General features: G+C 39.4%; 1 protein-coding gene across 2 annotated transcripts in view; it reads right to left on the bottom strand.

Moving 5' to 3' along the window:
* Positions 1-15,648, bottom strand: part of VTA1 (vesicle trafficking 1) — a 60,147-nt gene extending 44,499 nt beyond the window's left edge. For both annotated transcript variants that reach the window (XM_036248516.1, XM_036248517.1), the window contains exon 1: positions 15,508-15,648. In XM_036248516.1, coding sequence (XP_036104409.1) covers positions 15,508-15,619 — 112 coding nt within the window. In that variant the 5' untranslated portion in view covers positions 15,620-15,648. The remainder of the gene's footprint in view (positions 1-15,507) is intronic.
* Between the last annotated feature and the right edge of the window lie 582 nt (positions 15,649-16,230).

Here is a 16,230-nt window from a genome sequence, read left to right as displayed (position 1 = left end):
ATTTTTTTGATGTATTGCTGGACTTGATTTGCCACTATTCTGTTCAGGATTTTGGCAGCTATGTTCATCAGGGATATTGACCTGTAGTTTTCCTTCTTTGTAGTGTCTTTTTCTGGTTTTGGAATTAGAATTATGCTGGCCTCATAAAGCGAGTATGGAAGTCTTTCATATTCTTGAATTTTTTGAAATAGTTTGAGGAGAATGGGTATTAGTTCTTCTTTGAATGTTCGGTAAAATTCCGCCATGAAGCTGTCCAGGCCTGGGCTTTTGTTTGCTGGGAGGGTCTTGATTAAATCTTCAATTTCTTTTGTTGTTATTGGTCTGTTCAAGTTTTCTATCTCTTCCCGGTTCAGTTTTGAGAGACTGTGTGTTTCCAGGAATTTGTCCATTTTGCTTAGATTGTCGAATTTGTTGCTGTATAATTGTTCATAGTATTTGTTAACAATCCGTTGTATTTCTGTGGTGTCAGTTATTATTTTTCCTCTTTCATTTATCCTCTTGTATTTGGGTTCTCTCTGTTTCCTGATGAGTCTAGCTAAGGATCCATCAATCTTGTTTATCTTTTCACGAACCAGCTCTTTGTTTCATTGATCCTTTGAATTGTTTTTCTGGACTCCATGTCATTTATTTCTGCTCTGATCTTTACTATTTCCTTCCTTCTACTTGCTCTGGGGTTTTCTTTTTGTTTGCTCTCTAGTTCTTTAAGTTGTGAGGTTAGATAGTCTATTAGAAATTTTTCTTGTTTTTTGAGGTAGGCCTGTTTACTGTTATGAATGTCCCTCTCAGAACTGCTTTTGCTACATTCCATAGATTTTGTGTTGTGTCATTTACATTGGTTTCCAGGAAGTTTTTAATTTCTTCCTTGATCTCCATGGTAACCCATTCATTGTTCAATAGCATCCTATTTAGCCTCCATGTGTTCAAATATCTTTGCATGTTCTTGTTGCAATTGATTTCTAGTTTCATGCCATGGTGATCTGAGAAGATGCTTGATATGATTTCAATCTTCTTAAACTTGTAGAGACTTAGTTTGTGCCCTAACATGTGGTCTATCTTTGAGAATGTCCCATGTGCACTTGACAAGACTGTGAATTCTGCAGTTATGGGGTGTAATTCTCTGTAGATATCTGTTAAATCCATTTGATTTAGCACTTCATTTGGAGTCTGTGTTTCCATATTAATTTTTTGTCTAGATGATCTATCCAATGATGTCAGCGGGGTATTGAAATCACCTGCTATGATTGTATTACTGTTGACTTCTCCTTTGAAGACCTCCAGAAGATTTTTAATATATGTTGGTGCTCCTATATTGGGTGCATATGTTTACCAAGGTTATCTTCCTGTTGGACAGATCTTTTCAATATCATGTAGTGGCCTTCTTTGTCTCTAGTTATGGTCTTCATTTTGAAATCTATTTTATCAGATATGAGTATTGCTACCCCAGCTTTTTTTCCTTTCTGTTTGCTTGGAAGATTTTTTTCCATCCCTTCACTTTCAACCTATGTGAGTCTTTTGTTGTGAGGTGGTTTCTTGTAAACAACATATGTGTAAGTCATGCTTTCTTATCCAGTCAGGTACTCTGTGTATTTTGATCAGAGAATTCAAACCATTCACATTTGTGATAATTGATATGTACTTATTTATTGCCATTTTTGCTCAGTGTGGTTATATTTTTCTTCCTATCTTTTTTTTTTTTTTCCATATTTTTTTTGTTCAGGTAGAGTTGGGGGGAGAGAGAGGAACACAGAGAGAGAGAGAAACATCGATGTGAAAGGGAAACATCGAGTGGCTGCCACCCGCACAACCGACCAGGGCCGGGGACAAACTACAACCGAGGTACGCGCCCTTAGCGGGAACCGAACCCGGGTCTCTCAGGACCGCAGGCCGACGCTCTAACCGCTGAGCCAAACCGGCCAGGGCTTTTTCTTCCTATCTTTTCTACTAATTACAGCAGTCCTTTTAGCATATCCTGCAGTGCTGATTTGGTTTTAATATATTCCCTTAGCCTTTTATTGTCTGGGAAGCTTTTTATTTGACCTTCTATTTTAAATGATAGCCTTGCTGGATAGAGTAGTCTTAGATTCAGATCCTTATTTTTCATGACCTTGATTACTTCATGCCACTCCGTTCTGGCCTATAGTGTTTCTGTTGAGAAGTCAGCTGAGAGCCTTATGGGGGTTCCTTTGTAGGTAACCTGTTGCTTATCTCTTGCTGCCTTTAGGATTCTTTGCCTTTAATTTGTGGCATTTTAATTACTATGTGTCTTGGTGTGGGCCTGTTTGGGTTCTTCTTACTTGGGGCTCTTTGTGCTTCTTGAACTGAAATGCCTTCTTCCTTCACTACGTTAGGAATGTTTTCTGTCACTATTTTTTCAAATATATTCTCTAACCCTTGCCCATTTTCTTCCTCTTTGGGGATTCCTATGATGTGAATGTTATTACGTTTCCAGTTGTCCCACAGTTCTCTTAAGCTATCTTCCTGTTTTTTAATTGTTTTTTCCCTTTGGTTTTCTGATTGGTTTTTTCTAGCCTGTCTTTTAATTCACTGATCTGTTCCTCAGCTTCTTCTACTATGCTGGTTAGTCCTTCCAATGTGTTCTTTATTTCTGCTATGTCATTCATCATTTCCACTTGGTTGGTTTTCAATGTTTCTATATCTTTCCTCATGGTGCTGATGTCCTTACTCATGCTGTTGAGTTTCTCAACATCATGGCTCTGAACTCTACCTCTGATAATTTGCTTAGCTGCATTTCATTTACCTCTCTTTTTATAGAGTTCTCTTGTTCTTTCACTTGTGATTTGTTTCTCTGTCTTGCCATTTTGGCTATCTCCGTGGGTTTTGGTGCCTGCCAAATTTTCCCTGTGGGTGATGGTGTTCTACTGTTTGTAGCTCCCTCTACTGGATTTGGATGGGCCTGAGTGGCCCCACGTTAAACACCACCGTCAAGTCTTACTTTCCTGGGTAGATTTTCAAGCCCAGGAAAGGTTCAGTTATCCTCTAGCTTTTTCCTGGAGGCTAGTAGTCTCAGTTACTCAGTGCTTTGGAATGTAGCCCTGGTGTTCTGCATAAGAGGATTTCTAGAGGGTGGGATAGATGCTGGTTGTTAATGAGCTTCAATTTGCATTTCTTTGCCTCACCTGTGAAAGGCTGAATCTCTGAGGTGGGGGCTGCTGTTTTTCCCCACAGCTCTGGGAAGGAGCACATGGCCACCAGTCCTTTGTGGCCACAACTCAGCAAAAACTCTGAGTGCCCTTCAAATCCCCACAGAGTTCCAGCCCAGTCTGCCCTCCCTCTGCCATAGCCCCCAGGTGAGTGGCTGTGGCTATTTTAGTGCTCTGTCACAGTTCTCTGCCCTGTTGAGCGGGCTTGGTCTTTATTCCCCAAGGGCGCTGCTCACAGCTAAGACTGCTGCTGTCTTTGGGCTTCCAGCCTGCCACCCTCTTGAGCTTCCGCAGATCCTACCTGAGTCCCTTGTTATACGGTCCTTTTCTGCTGCTGTTCTGTTGCTTTTTTCCAAGGATTTGTCTTTATTTTAGTTGTAATTCTTGTTTTGTCCTGGGAGATCGTCTGTGTAGCTTCCATTCACTCAGCCTCCATTTTCACATCCTCTATGCCTATATTGTGCACAGCTGAGTCGCACAGGCCCCTCTGGTGCCCCCGCACCCTGCAAGTCCTGTGGGTAACTGGATCACACAGTCCCTTTGCGGACGCAGCTCTATGCCTATGTTATGGGCTGCTGGGTCAAACACGCCTCTCTGGTGCTTCAGCGTCCCGCAGGTCCCGTGGGTTACTGGACGGCACAGTCCCTGCTGGGTCGCGCAGGCTTCTCTGGTGCTTCAGCACCCCGCAGGTCCCACAAGTAACTGGATCGCACAGTCCCTGCTGGGTTGCACAGGCCACTCTGGTGTCCCTGCACTCTGTAGTTCCCGTGGGCAGGCAGCATGATCGCACTAGTCCCTCTTGGGCTCTGGCTTCCCACCGCTCTTGTGGGCTACTGGGTTGCAGAGGCCTCTCTGGTGCCCCAGCACCCTGCAGGTCCCAAGGGCAGGCAGCTGGATGCCACCAGTCCCTCTAGGGCTCAGGCTTCCCACCTCGGTGGAGCCCCAGGTCCCGCCGCTGGCAGCTGGGGAGTGCTGATACCCTGTGGGGCTCAACCCCTGGTCAGCTTTTGAAGTTTTGGGGGATGGGTCTCAGCTGCTGGTTTGTGCTTCTGTTGCCAGGGGATAAATGTCTGCTCCCTGGGCTCTGTTGCTGGGGTTATATCTCGACTCTGAAGGGGCTGCTCCTATGGGGGATGGTGCTAGGCTCCCGGATGTCCGCGGCTTCCACAACCAGCACCTTGGGAGCTCCACTACTGTGCACTGGTCTGTGTTGACACAGAGTGTCCACTGGTCTGATGGTGCCAGGTGCACTGGTTGGCTCAGGTTGCTGGGCCCTGGCCACTCCCACTGCCTCCTCCCAGGGAAGACCCGGGATCTTGCAAAATGGGGGGACCTCCCCGTGCCGCAGGGAGAAGTGCCCTGAAGGGCCACTTACAGCAGCACAGGAACAGGAACCTTCTGGTCCACGTCTCTGCACTGCTCGGGTTTGGTCGTCCACTCACACTCTCTCACACACTAGCTCACTTTCTCACACATTCACCCTCCCTGCGGTCCTGCCCGCTGCCATCTTTTTTTCTGGGAACTTCTGTATATATTTTTAATATTAACCTTTTTATTTGTACACTGAAGTATTCTTTTTTTTAGTCCTCACCCGAGGACATTTTTTGATATTTTGTTCAGATAGAGTGAGAGGGGGAGAGAGAGAGAGAAACGTTGACGTGAAAGGGACACATGTAGTGGATGCCACCCACACAACCCACCCAGGGCTGGGGACAAACTGCAACCAAGGTACATGCCCTTAGCAGAAACCGAACCCAGGTCTCTCCGGACCGCAGGCCGACGCTCTAACCGCCGAGCCAAACTGGCCAGGGCTGAAGTATTCTTTTTTTTTTTTTTTTTTATCCTCACCCGAGGATATTTTTCCATTTTTTGTACAGATAGAGTTGGAGGGAGAGAGAGACAGAAACATCGACGTGAAGGGACACATCGAGCGGCTGCCACCCGCACGACCAACCAGGGCCGGGGACAAACTGCAACCGAAGTACATGCCCTTAGCGGGAACTGAACCCGGGTCTCTCCGGACCGCAGGCCGACGCTCTAACCGCTGAGCCAAACCGGCCAGGGCAGGGCTGAAGTATTCTTAATCAGCTAATAAAAAACAAGTACTTAGATAACAGGACTATGGGTTCCAATTAATCTTACAGATTTAGGAATCGACAATAAAAAAATGTTTATTTTTATTGGCTTAGTTAAGCTTGTCTGGCTTTAGAAAATACACTATCTGTGTGATTAACAACAACCCAAAAAGTATGTAATTATTAATCTTTATATCCATGTGTCTTCATATCATCAATAAAGAAATCCAATATTATTTAGTCTTTATTTAAACTAAACTACAATTTCACATTTGTCTAGAACTGACATAACCATAGATATTTACAACTTTCTGAAAACTGTATTTTGCTTTTTGTAGGATCATATAAACATATGGCTGGCTCTCAAAGAACATTTATACAAGGTCACTGAAGGCCTATTAATTGTACAATGTCACCCCCTAGAGGAAACTTTAACAAACCAACCTTGAAACTTTATATGTTTAGTTAATTAAATTTAAAAGAAAGAAATATTTCTGGATTGAGAGAATGAAAATATTTATCATATCGTGTCCGTGTTTCGTAGGGACTCAAAAATTTTCTGCCTGCATTAAAGAAAAATAAAATAAAAGAAAAAGAAAAAGAAAAAGAGAAACATATGGAGCTCAAGCCTATCCTTCATTTCTACCCTCCTCTCATTAGGGATCCACAGATTATTGCATAGGCTTTTGTCTCCCTTTCATTTTTCACCAATTTAATAGTCTCTTTACCTTCACTCATTCTGTAACTGGTTTTCTAAGTACAACCTACTATCAACAATTTCCCATATAACTATTTCTCATCTAGCATCTGTCATGCAGGTCATGGTTCCTTCACTTACTAACAGAAGGACCAGTATAATTATGAGGGTCAAATCAAATATCCTAAAAGAAAGCACTGTTAGAAATGCTAAAAGCTACATAAATGTTTTGGGAGGCCTCTTTATTTAGTGACAACTATATGGCCATTAGTTTCCTCTAAGCACTAGTGCTGCCTTAAAATTCATGCCAGTTTAACAAACATTTATTTTCTTTTTAAAAAAATCCTCACCAGATATGTTTTTATTGATCTGAGAGAGAAAGCGAGACATTCATGTGAGAGAGAAACATTGACCAGTTGCCTCCTGCATGTACCTGAACAAGGACTGAAACCACTGTCTTCCAGTGTATGGGATGATGCTCCAACTGAGCCACACTGGCCAGGGCACAAAGATTTCTTAAGAACCTATTCTCGATTTGTGTAAATATCTCTAGTGGCCTACCACTACTTGGCACAATAAATGAATACAGAGAACCCAGCAGGTTGCAGGACTTCTTAAGTTTCCAGTTTAGAAGAGACACAGACAAATGAAAAGCAATTAAGGTAAAACCATAAAAGGCACAATGAGGATATTAAAAGGCACTTTAAAACCAGTGGGTTAGCCTAGCTGTTGTGGCTCAGTGGTGGAGCACCAATCCATGCACCAAGAGGTCGCTGGTTTGATTCCCAGTCAGGACACATGCCCAGGTTGTGGGCCAAATCCCCAATAGGGGGCATGCAGGACGCAGGCATTCTGTGTTCTCTCTCATCGATGTTTCTCTCTCTCTCAAAAAAAAAAACAAAAACAAAAACAAACAAAACAAAACCAAGGGGATTAGAACACCTCCCTTAAAAAGTGAAGATCAATCAAGCTAGTACCTTAAGGATAAAAATGGAGTGTGGGTGGTGGGGAAGGGACAAGGTTCTGTGTTCTCTCTCATCGATGTTTCTCTCTCTCTCAAAAAAAAACAAAAACAAAAACAAACAAAACAAAACCAAGGGGATTAGAACACCTCCCTTAAAAAGTGAAGATCAATCAAGCTAGTACCTTAAGGATAAAAATGGAGTGTGGGTGGTGGGGAAGGGACAAGGTATCAAGGCAAAGAGCACAGAATGTTGAAAGACTTAGAGACAACAGAAAATGAGTAAGGTTCTAGAAATAGAATGATATTCGGTTTTATTAAAACTACCAAAGATAATTCAGATATTAAATTTGAAAATATGAAAGAAATGGAAAGCATTCTAGTAAACTTTATATCAACACTGGCTCAAGCCAAAATTTCTTTTAAATGTATGAAACTGATAAATATACAAAAGAACCTCCAAAAAAAATTGCATAAAGTTCTGCTTTATCAGTGACTTTTTTTTAATCTAAAGAAAGATATCTGCTTTGAATCCAAGTTAGATATGAGGTAAAAGAAGAGATCTTAACAATATTTAGGAAGCCAGCATAACATGGTTACCAAAAATGTGACAATTATAACACTTAAAAAAACAAGGCTGACCTAATTTTACCTTGACTGATTCTTGAGGGGTAAAAACACAGAGACAAACAATATACTAGGACATTAAGAAAAATACACAGTAAAATATATAGATGACACCAAAAGCATAAAAAAGGAAGAACTAATAAACTGGAAATCACTAAATTTAAAAACATTTTGTCTGTGAAACCCTGCAATGAAGTAAAAAAAAAAAAAAAAAGCTACAGCCTGGGAAAAAATATTTGCATAACACATACCTCACCAAGGACGACTAATTTAAAAAAAGGGGGAACTGGGGATGTTAAAACATGAACAGACATTTCACTGAAGGTAATATACAGATAGCAAATAAGCACAAGAAAAGATGTCAATTTAAGCAGCCATCAGGGAAATAAAAATTAAAACCACGACATCATCACACATATTATAATGACTAATAAACTGTGACACCAAATAGTGGCAGGATGTAGAGAAACTGGATCACTCCCTATGTTGCTGGCAGGAATGTACAATGGTACAGCCAGTCTGGAAAACAGTTTGCCAGTTTCTTGTAAAACTAAACATGTAATTGCCTCATGACCCAGCAAGTAAACTCTTGGGCATTCATCCTACAGAAATGCAAACTCATGTTCACACAAAAAACTATACATGAATGCTCATCAAATTTATTCATAATAGTCACAAACTGAAAACAATTTAGTCTGTTTGCGCTGTTGTAACTACCACAAATCAGGTAATTTATAAACAACAGAAATGTATTGCTTGCAGCTCTAGAGGCTGGTAGTGCTGATGTAGCCAGGTGAGGGCTCTCTTTCTGGTTGCAGACTCCTCTGTTGTATCCTATAGCGGTAGGAGCTAGCGAGTTCTGTGGAATCTCTTTTATAAGAATACTAATTCCATTCATGAGGTGCTCTACCCTCATGACCTAATCATCTTCCAAAGGCCCCACTACTAATACCATCACATTTTGGGGGCCAGGATTTCAGTATGAATTCTGGGTGGGTAACAAACATTCAGACCACAGCACACACAGTCAAATATCCTTCAATGATTGAACTGTTAAACTGTGATTTTTACATACCATGGAATACCACAAAGGATTAAAAAACAACTTTGATACATACAACAACCTAGATGAGTTTCCAAGCAATTATGCTGAGTGAAAAAAATCAATTTGAAAAGGAACTGCATAATTTCATTGATATAACAAGTTTAAATGATAAAATTTTGTAAATGGAGAATGAGTCAGTGGCTGTTAGGAGTAGGGGTAGTGAAGGAGAGGTAGGTTGGTTATAAGAGTAACGAGGGATTCTTCATAGAGAGCTCTACCTTGACTATGGTGATACAGGAACCTACACCTGATAAAACTAGAACTAAACACACACACATAAATACATGTAAAACTGAAGAAGTCTGAAAAAGACTGATGGAGTATATCAATGTCAATATTCTGGTTGCAATACACTATAGTTTTGCAAGTACTACCATGGGAAGACACTGGGTTAAAGGGCACACAGGATTTTAAAATTTTTTTTTATTATTTCTCACAATGGCATGTGGATCTACAATTAACTCGAAATAAAAGGCTCAACTGAAAAAACAAACTAATGAGCCCTGGCTGGTTTTGCTCAGTGGTTAGAGTGTTGGCCCGTGGACCAGAGTGTCGCGGGTTCGGTTCCCACTAAGGGCACGTACCTGGGTTGCACTTTGTCCACCGCCCCAGTTGGGGTTGTGTGGGTGGCAACCACTCAATGTGTCTCGCTCGCATCAATGTTTCTGTCTCTCTCTCTTCCCCTCTCTCTCCTGCTCTATCTGAAGATAAATTAAAAAAAAATCCTCAAGTGAGGATTAAAAACAAAAACAAAAAAAACTAAATAATGGGATTCTTTTTAGGAATCAAGGGATGTTTCAAATATGAGGAAATTTACTATTTTGTTATTACTTACAATAAGTTCTAAATAAACAATGAGTATATCAACACTTGTATTGATAGTAAAAAAGTAATTTGCTATAGAGTATTTCAAACATTCATTACTGATTGGAAAAGACCAAACATTACAAAACTATAAGAATATGAAGGTAACAATTTTTTTTTTTTTAAATTGTAAAACATTAGAGTATTCCCATTAAGACCAGAATAAATCATTTTTGGAAATCATAAAATGCTAAAAATGAGCAGGCACAATGGGTAAATCCTATGATGACAATAACCATGACTTAATCTAAAACCCATTATAAACAGAGTAAGGTAACAAGTTAAATAATGCAGTATTGGAATTTTCCCCATTACATTTTCTTACTGTAGCTAGATTAGAGCATGTTAAAAGGCAATAAATTACTGGGTAGTTCATTTATTCAATCAATAGACAAAAATTCACAAATATCCACCATGTCTTTTGTATTAGGAGTTAGAGATTTAAAGATTATCAATATGAGACATGCTTCTTGTTCTCAGAGCTTACATTCTAGTGGAATGTTAATAATATTGAGAGAGAGAGAGAACATTCATTAGATATTTATAAACATCAATATTGTGCCAGGTGGTAAAACAAGATCTTAATTCCTGTCCTTCAGGAGAATCCAGAAGACTGATAGGTAAACAGGTGTTCATAACACAATGTGATCAAGATGAGGGGCACACTGGGACCATCCTTATGAGGTCAGGAAAAGCAACCTACAAAAAGTAAAATTTGTACCAAATCAGAAGGGGAAGTGAGTCAGTATAAGAGGAAGTAAGGGGATTCCAGGCAGAGCAGCACACATTCTCAGAGGTAAAAGAGAACGTGGAGCTTTTACCAATCAGCAAGCACTTGAGCAAAATCTTGAATTTTTTTTCTTACAAGAAAACACCTTCTTTGCTCTAGACATGTAGAAAATTTTTGTTTGCTCTAAGATCATAAAAAATTATCCCTTCACACCTTTTAAAGTTATCTACCACTTTTCATCAGATGTTTCAACAGGTACAATAAATGTGTAGTTAGTACACTACTTCAAATATTGAGATATAAAAATTATATTCTTTCAACTCAAAAATAGCAATTTGGTTTCTATCACAATCTACTTTAAAATACAAAAAGCTCTTTTTTAAGAGTCAGAAAAAACACATGGTTGTATTTCATTTTAAACCATATTTCTATTTACTTACCCTATAAAATTTTATTATAAAAATATTTATATACTCAAAATTCCTAACTTTCTTATCATACTTCTTTGCAAAAAAGTGTATGAAAGTTAAAATATAAATTAATCAAAATTTCCTGGGAGATAAGGTGCTAAGTGTTAAAATTTTTCTTCTGGAATAGTTTTTATAATTACTATGATACATAATTGATCCAACAACATACATTTAATATATTTTCATTATTATTAAATATAAAAGTAAAATTTTATTAGAAATGCATCTTATAATGAGTTAAATTGCACATCTAAGAATATATATTTGTCATAATGAACCATAATAAATATTGGTTCTATACCCACCTTCATTTTTATGACTGTAACATGGGAGAAAATTCACTCACATAAAGCAGCAGATGAGCATGGAAGTTTTTTCATAGCAAAATCACTGAATTCTTTAAATTCCTTCTGGGTTATAGACTAAACCATATAATCACCTATCATCAAGTATTATTATTAATAATCTCTTGGCTGACAATTCAATTAGGTCTCTTTCAAAATTTGTTTCAAAACTAGAAAAGAATTTGTCACCCCATCAGTAAAGTTATTCATTTTCTCAATTCCCGTTAAGCATATAAAAAAGACCTTACAAAGATTCATCATTTTTCTCTTTCAGTCAGAGGGTTCTTCTTTATCCTAGACACTGAGATAGGATTGGGAAAACTGAAATACCGTTTATTTCAACAACCTCCGCCAAATAAATAAGTCATATTATCACTTGTTTTAAATGTATTTCTGAAAATAATAGAGCACCTCAGAGATGACGATACAGCTCCTTTGGTTTAAGGAGAATATCCACTTTATTACGTAAAGGGCAAAACCTGTTGTTAATGCCAAACTAATCAGCCAATGAGGCTTACTTTTTCAGAAAAGTATGACTTAATTTTCCAATTCAAATAAATATGTTAACCCATGTCCCCACACGCCTCATGTCATCTGAATTCCAATTCTAAAATTTCAATAAGCCACAGAAATTTACACGAGCTTGTCACTTGGAAGAAAAAAGGCACTGGCCCCTTAAGCATTTCTCTTTTGCTCCTTTTTTCTCTTATCTCAGGAATGATATTCTTCAATAATAGAGAGAGAATGAAAAGGTCATTTCATAAAAATTGTTCCCATTTATGGAACTCAGCACATGCCAATTTATTATTATTATTTTTTTAACCCTGAACAGATATGTGCAAGTTGAAGAGACTCTGGACAGAGCATTTTCCAGTATGGTCCTTCCATGTCTTTGTCCCCACAGCTAATTCTTCCCACCACTTGTTGCAAATGACCTTGATCCCAACTATCCCTCCTCACCTCTCTGAATAAAATCCAAAATGATCAAACAAAAGATGCTAATCTCTAAGAATAATTCCTCCATCTTCTGAGATTCATTCTTGACTAATTATTCCTGAGAGGAGACAAACTCCAGATGACTTTCCCATCCCCCTTATAAAACATACCACCCTGTTTCCCCAAAGTAGAATGTTCCTTTGACATCCTTTCTCATGTCCAGCATATTGAATAAAGGCTTAATCTTTGCTCTGACTGATTTTTTCCCACACAACACAGGGCAAGACAAGAAGCTCTACCTAATACTTGAAGTAATGGAGGCTTCACTAACAGTAGGAATTTGAATTGTCCTGTTTTTCTGGACCCTCGAGGTTTCCCACCTTCTTCCCCAGGTCACCTCACTGGTAAATATACTCCATGAGAGTATGTCTTTCTTCTTTTAAGTAGAAGAGCAATGTGAGCAGGATGTGAAAAAAGAGAAAGCAGCATAATACTTTGCTACTATAATTAAAGGAGCCTTGTCAGGAAAGAAACATGGAAGTTGAGAACTGGGAAAATGGTTCTTGTGGAACTACTTGCATTCAGAAGTTTGAAGAGCACTGGTTTAGCATGTCTAGAGCACAAGTTAAAAGGAAAGAAGTCACCATAAGCAGTCTTCCGTTAAAGAGCAGATGCATACCCACAAATACAGCAACTATAGGAATTATCAGAGAGCACATACGAATATAAATATATTTACAGCATTTAAAGAAGTAAGAGTACTTAAAAATATAGTAACAAAAGACTATCAGAAATGGGTAGGCCAATTTCAAAACAAAAAATAACAGAATATCTAGAAATAAAAAATTAAAGTAGAAACACAATAATGGGGTTATACAATACGATACCTATATGGAGATGAACACAGACCTAAAGAAATTACACCAAATGCAGCTCAGAGAGACAAAGGGATGCAAACTATGAATGCATTAAGAGACAAAGAAATAAAGGAGAAAAGTGGAACACATGTCTAATCAAAATTTCAGTAGAGAATAGAGATAACAGAGGAAGAATATGCCAAAGTGCCAAACAAAGTACTACTTACATAAAAGGAAATCAAGGACTAGAAAATCAGAATACAAATCATAGAGAAGAGGTTGATAAACTGGCTATATTTCAAAATTAAGAACTTTTGAACATCAAAGGACTTTATAGAATGAAAAATCAACCTATGAACTCAGAGAAGACATTTGCAATGCATACAACAAAGGAATAGCACCTAAATTATTAAGACAAATGGTGAAATAGAATGGTCAAAAGCAATAAATAGCATTTCAACAGGGAATCACAAATGGTTAATTAACATATGAAAAGATGCTCAATCTCATTAAGATCAAATGAATTGCAAATTTCACTCCAATGGCACACCATTTCACTTTACCAGATTGGCAAAAATTAAAGTGTAATAACATCAAACATGGTGGGTACATTAATGTTCATTTTATTATTCCTTAAACTGTATGTATACACTATGTATGTTCTTTAATACACATGTTTCATTACAAAATATTTTTTAAGTGCCACTTGGATTTAGCAATAAAAATGTTTGTTCGTGCCCCCGCTGAGAGCAGTTTCAGTGACATAATGGGCATGAAAACCAGACTTCAGTGGGCTGAAAAGATCGTAAGGGATAAGGATGTAAACACAACTACAGACAGCTATTTCCAGCTAATCTTTGAGGTTGGGACAGGACAGCAACTTTAGGGGAATGTCATAGTGAGAGCTTCTTTTATTTTTTTAAATAAAGAAAACTAGGGTAGTTTAGAAAGAAATGCAAAGGGAGACAGAAAGGATAATGACACAGGGCATAAAGGGTCCCTGGGTAGTCACAAAGGCATACAATACAGAGCCCATGAATAGAGATTAGTTTTAGATAGGAACAATAGCTCCTATTTCATTGTTGTAAGAGATTACCTCTTTTTGTCCATATCATATCATTTTTCTCCTTGCTCTAACCACTCCAGTTACAATGATCCTCCTTCAAACAGCCCTGCCTCAGGACTTTTGTCCTTGTTATTCCCTTTATGGAGAAAAGAGAATACTCTTTCCCAGATGCAGCAATGCCTGTTTTTCATTCCCTTCAGGTCTTTGCTCAGACATGAATTCAGTGAAGAGTTCCCAGACCACTCTGAAAGTGAAATCCCTCCTCACTCCTTACCACTCTGCTTTTAGTACTTCCTATTCTCTTTCCCTGCTTATTTTTCTCCATAACCTCCTAATATTCTACACAACATACTCATCTTATTGTTTAATCTACCCATCCGACCGTATCCAAACTCCATGAGTGTAGAAACTGTAGCCACAGTGCCCGATATGGGTAGAAGGTCAATAAATACATGCTGAGTGAATGATTAATGGTCCCTGTTTGAGGAACCTGATTAGCAAGTACAATAGAAATAATAATGTCAGATTTGAACAAAATGAGGTAAAGCCTAGACAGTATTCAACTTACTGACAACAGAAAAGGTGATATTTCAGTTAGATCTTGAATCATGAGGAATTTGCCAAGTGGAGGAAAAATAGGTAGACATTCAAAGATGAAGAACATGAAAGTTTGAAAGGGCCTTGCACATGCGAGAAATGAAAATGGGTACATGTAGATGATCAGATTTTAGCTGGCCTGACAACATTCACAAAAGAGGATACATTACATTGAACTTAATTCTAAAAATTATCTTCAGAAGATTTGAAGATTTACAGTTGCTGAGTTAATTATTTGCAGTACAGTTCAAGTATGGAATATTAAGTCAAGTTGACATAACACTATTACATCTACTCTCTTCACTGCAAAGGAAAACAAGTTTGAACAATTTTTATCTGTGTTTTCCATCAACTGTAGATTATAATAATCAAAGTGAGACTATTGCTACTAAACGTCTCAACCCCAGGTATTCTTTAAGCCAACACTAAACATTCTCACTGGTGGGAGAGAGCAATTTGGATGCAGAGGTGGGAAAGGTACAATTCAAAGGCTCGTTTTGTAGCAGATACTCTCTGTTTAACCACTTGGGAGTTTTTGAATTGGCTGGCATGTGTCATAACTCACCTGTACTTATGACTGTATTTTTAAAATCCGTCTGTATTCCTTTTTCCCACATCACTACTGTTTTTGGGACACCCACCTTCGATGCTCCAACTCAATGATTCAACTACCCAGGTTATTTTCAGGTCGAGAGGGCAGGCTCTTGTGTGTACACACAGGGGAAAAGAAACCGACTCAAAACCTCAGGTCAGTGTGTTTAGTGTTCCTGAGGCCATGCAGTCCGCTTAGGATTGTGTGAACCCAACACAGGGCGGCGGTGGACACCACGGTGCTGATGCAGTTTTGCTTTTCTGGGACCTGCGAGGGTGCAGAGAGAAAGTCTGGAACCCTAAGAAAGGGGGGCAGGGGTTAGCGCTCAGGTCTAAAGCCAGGGGGCGGGGCCTGCCCCCAGAACCGAGGAGCGGTGTGTGGGCCCCGGAAGGAGAGGGAGGCCGCGGCGACTCGGGAAGACTCACAGTAATAGGCCACAACGGGGTCGCGCTTGTCATGCTCCTGAGCCGTCCTCAGATGATGCTGTATGCTCTTAAACTGTGGTGGCAGCGGAGGCAGCGGGGCCAGCGCAGCCATCTCCGCTGCAAGCCTCACCACTTCCTACTCGCGCGCCAGCGGCACTTCCGCTTCCGCTGGGAGGTCACGCGCACCAGCACTCCTGGCAAATCCCGCCCACCCTCCCGTTGCTCAGCAACAGCAAGTCAACTACGGCGTTCCAGCAGGAACAAGCTCCGTGTGCTGGGCGCGGGCAGTTCGAGCCTGAGCGACACCCGCGCCCCCTGCTGGTAGGAAAGATGAGAGTTATTTATTTAATTATTAAATTATTAATTAATTAATTGATTTAGGGTGGTTGCCACCAGGACCCCACCCCTCTTCCCTTTTGTGGCAAAAGGAAGGATAGGAAGGGGAAAACAAAAAGAAAATAATGTTTGTTGATTGGGAAAAAAGATGAATGTGTGAACTGGCCTCATTCAGGAATGATCCCTTCCAAGTCCTCGAATTATAGTAACAGCGTCCATAGAGGCTTTTCTGAGCTTATAAACTGTACATTCAATTCTTGCTCAAGGTGAGAGATGCTGTGTTTAAACTTTTAAGTTATGTTCTTCTATATTGACACTTTGCTAAAGTAACCAGCATTTTTCCAACTTAAAACTGAACTTTCGTTCTAAATTGGGTAGTGTATATTT

Source organism: Molossus molossus, unplaced genomic scaffold (assembly GCF_014108415.1).
Source record: "Molossus molossus isolate mMolMol1 unplaced genomic scaffold, mMolMol1.p scaffold_m16_p_8, whole genome shotgun sequence".
Classification (NCBI taxonomy): Eukaryota; Metazoa; Chordata; class Mammalia; order Chiroptera; family Molossidae; genus Molossus; species Molossus molossus.
Note: the sequence above shows the minus strand (reverse complement) of the source record. Positions and strands in the feature narration are given on the sequence as shown.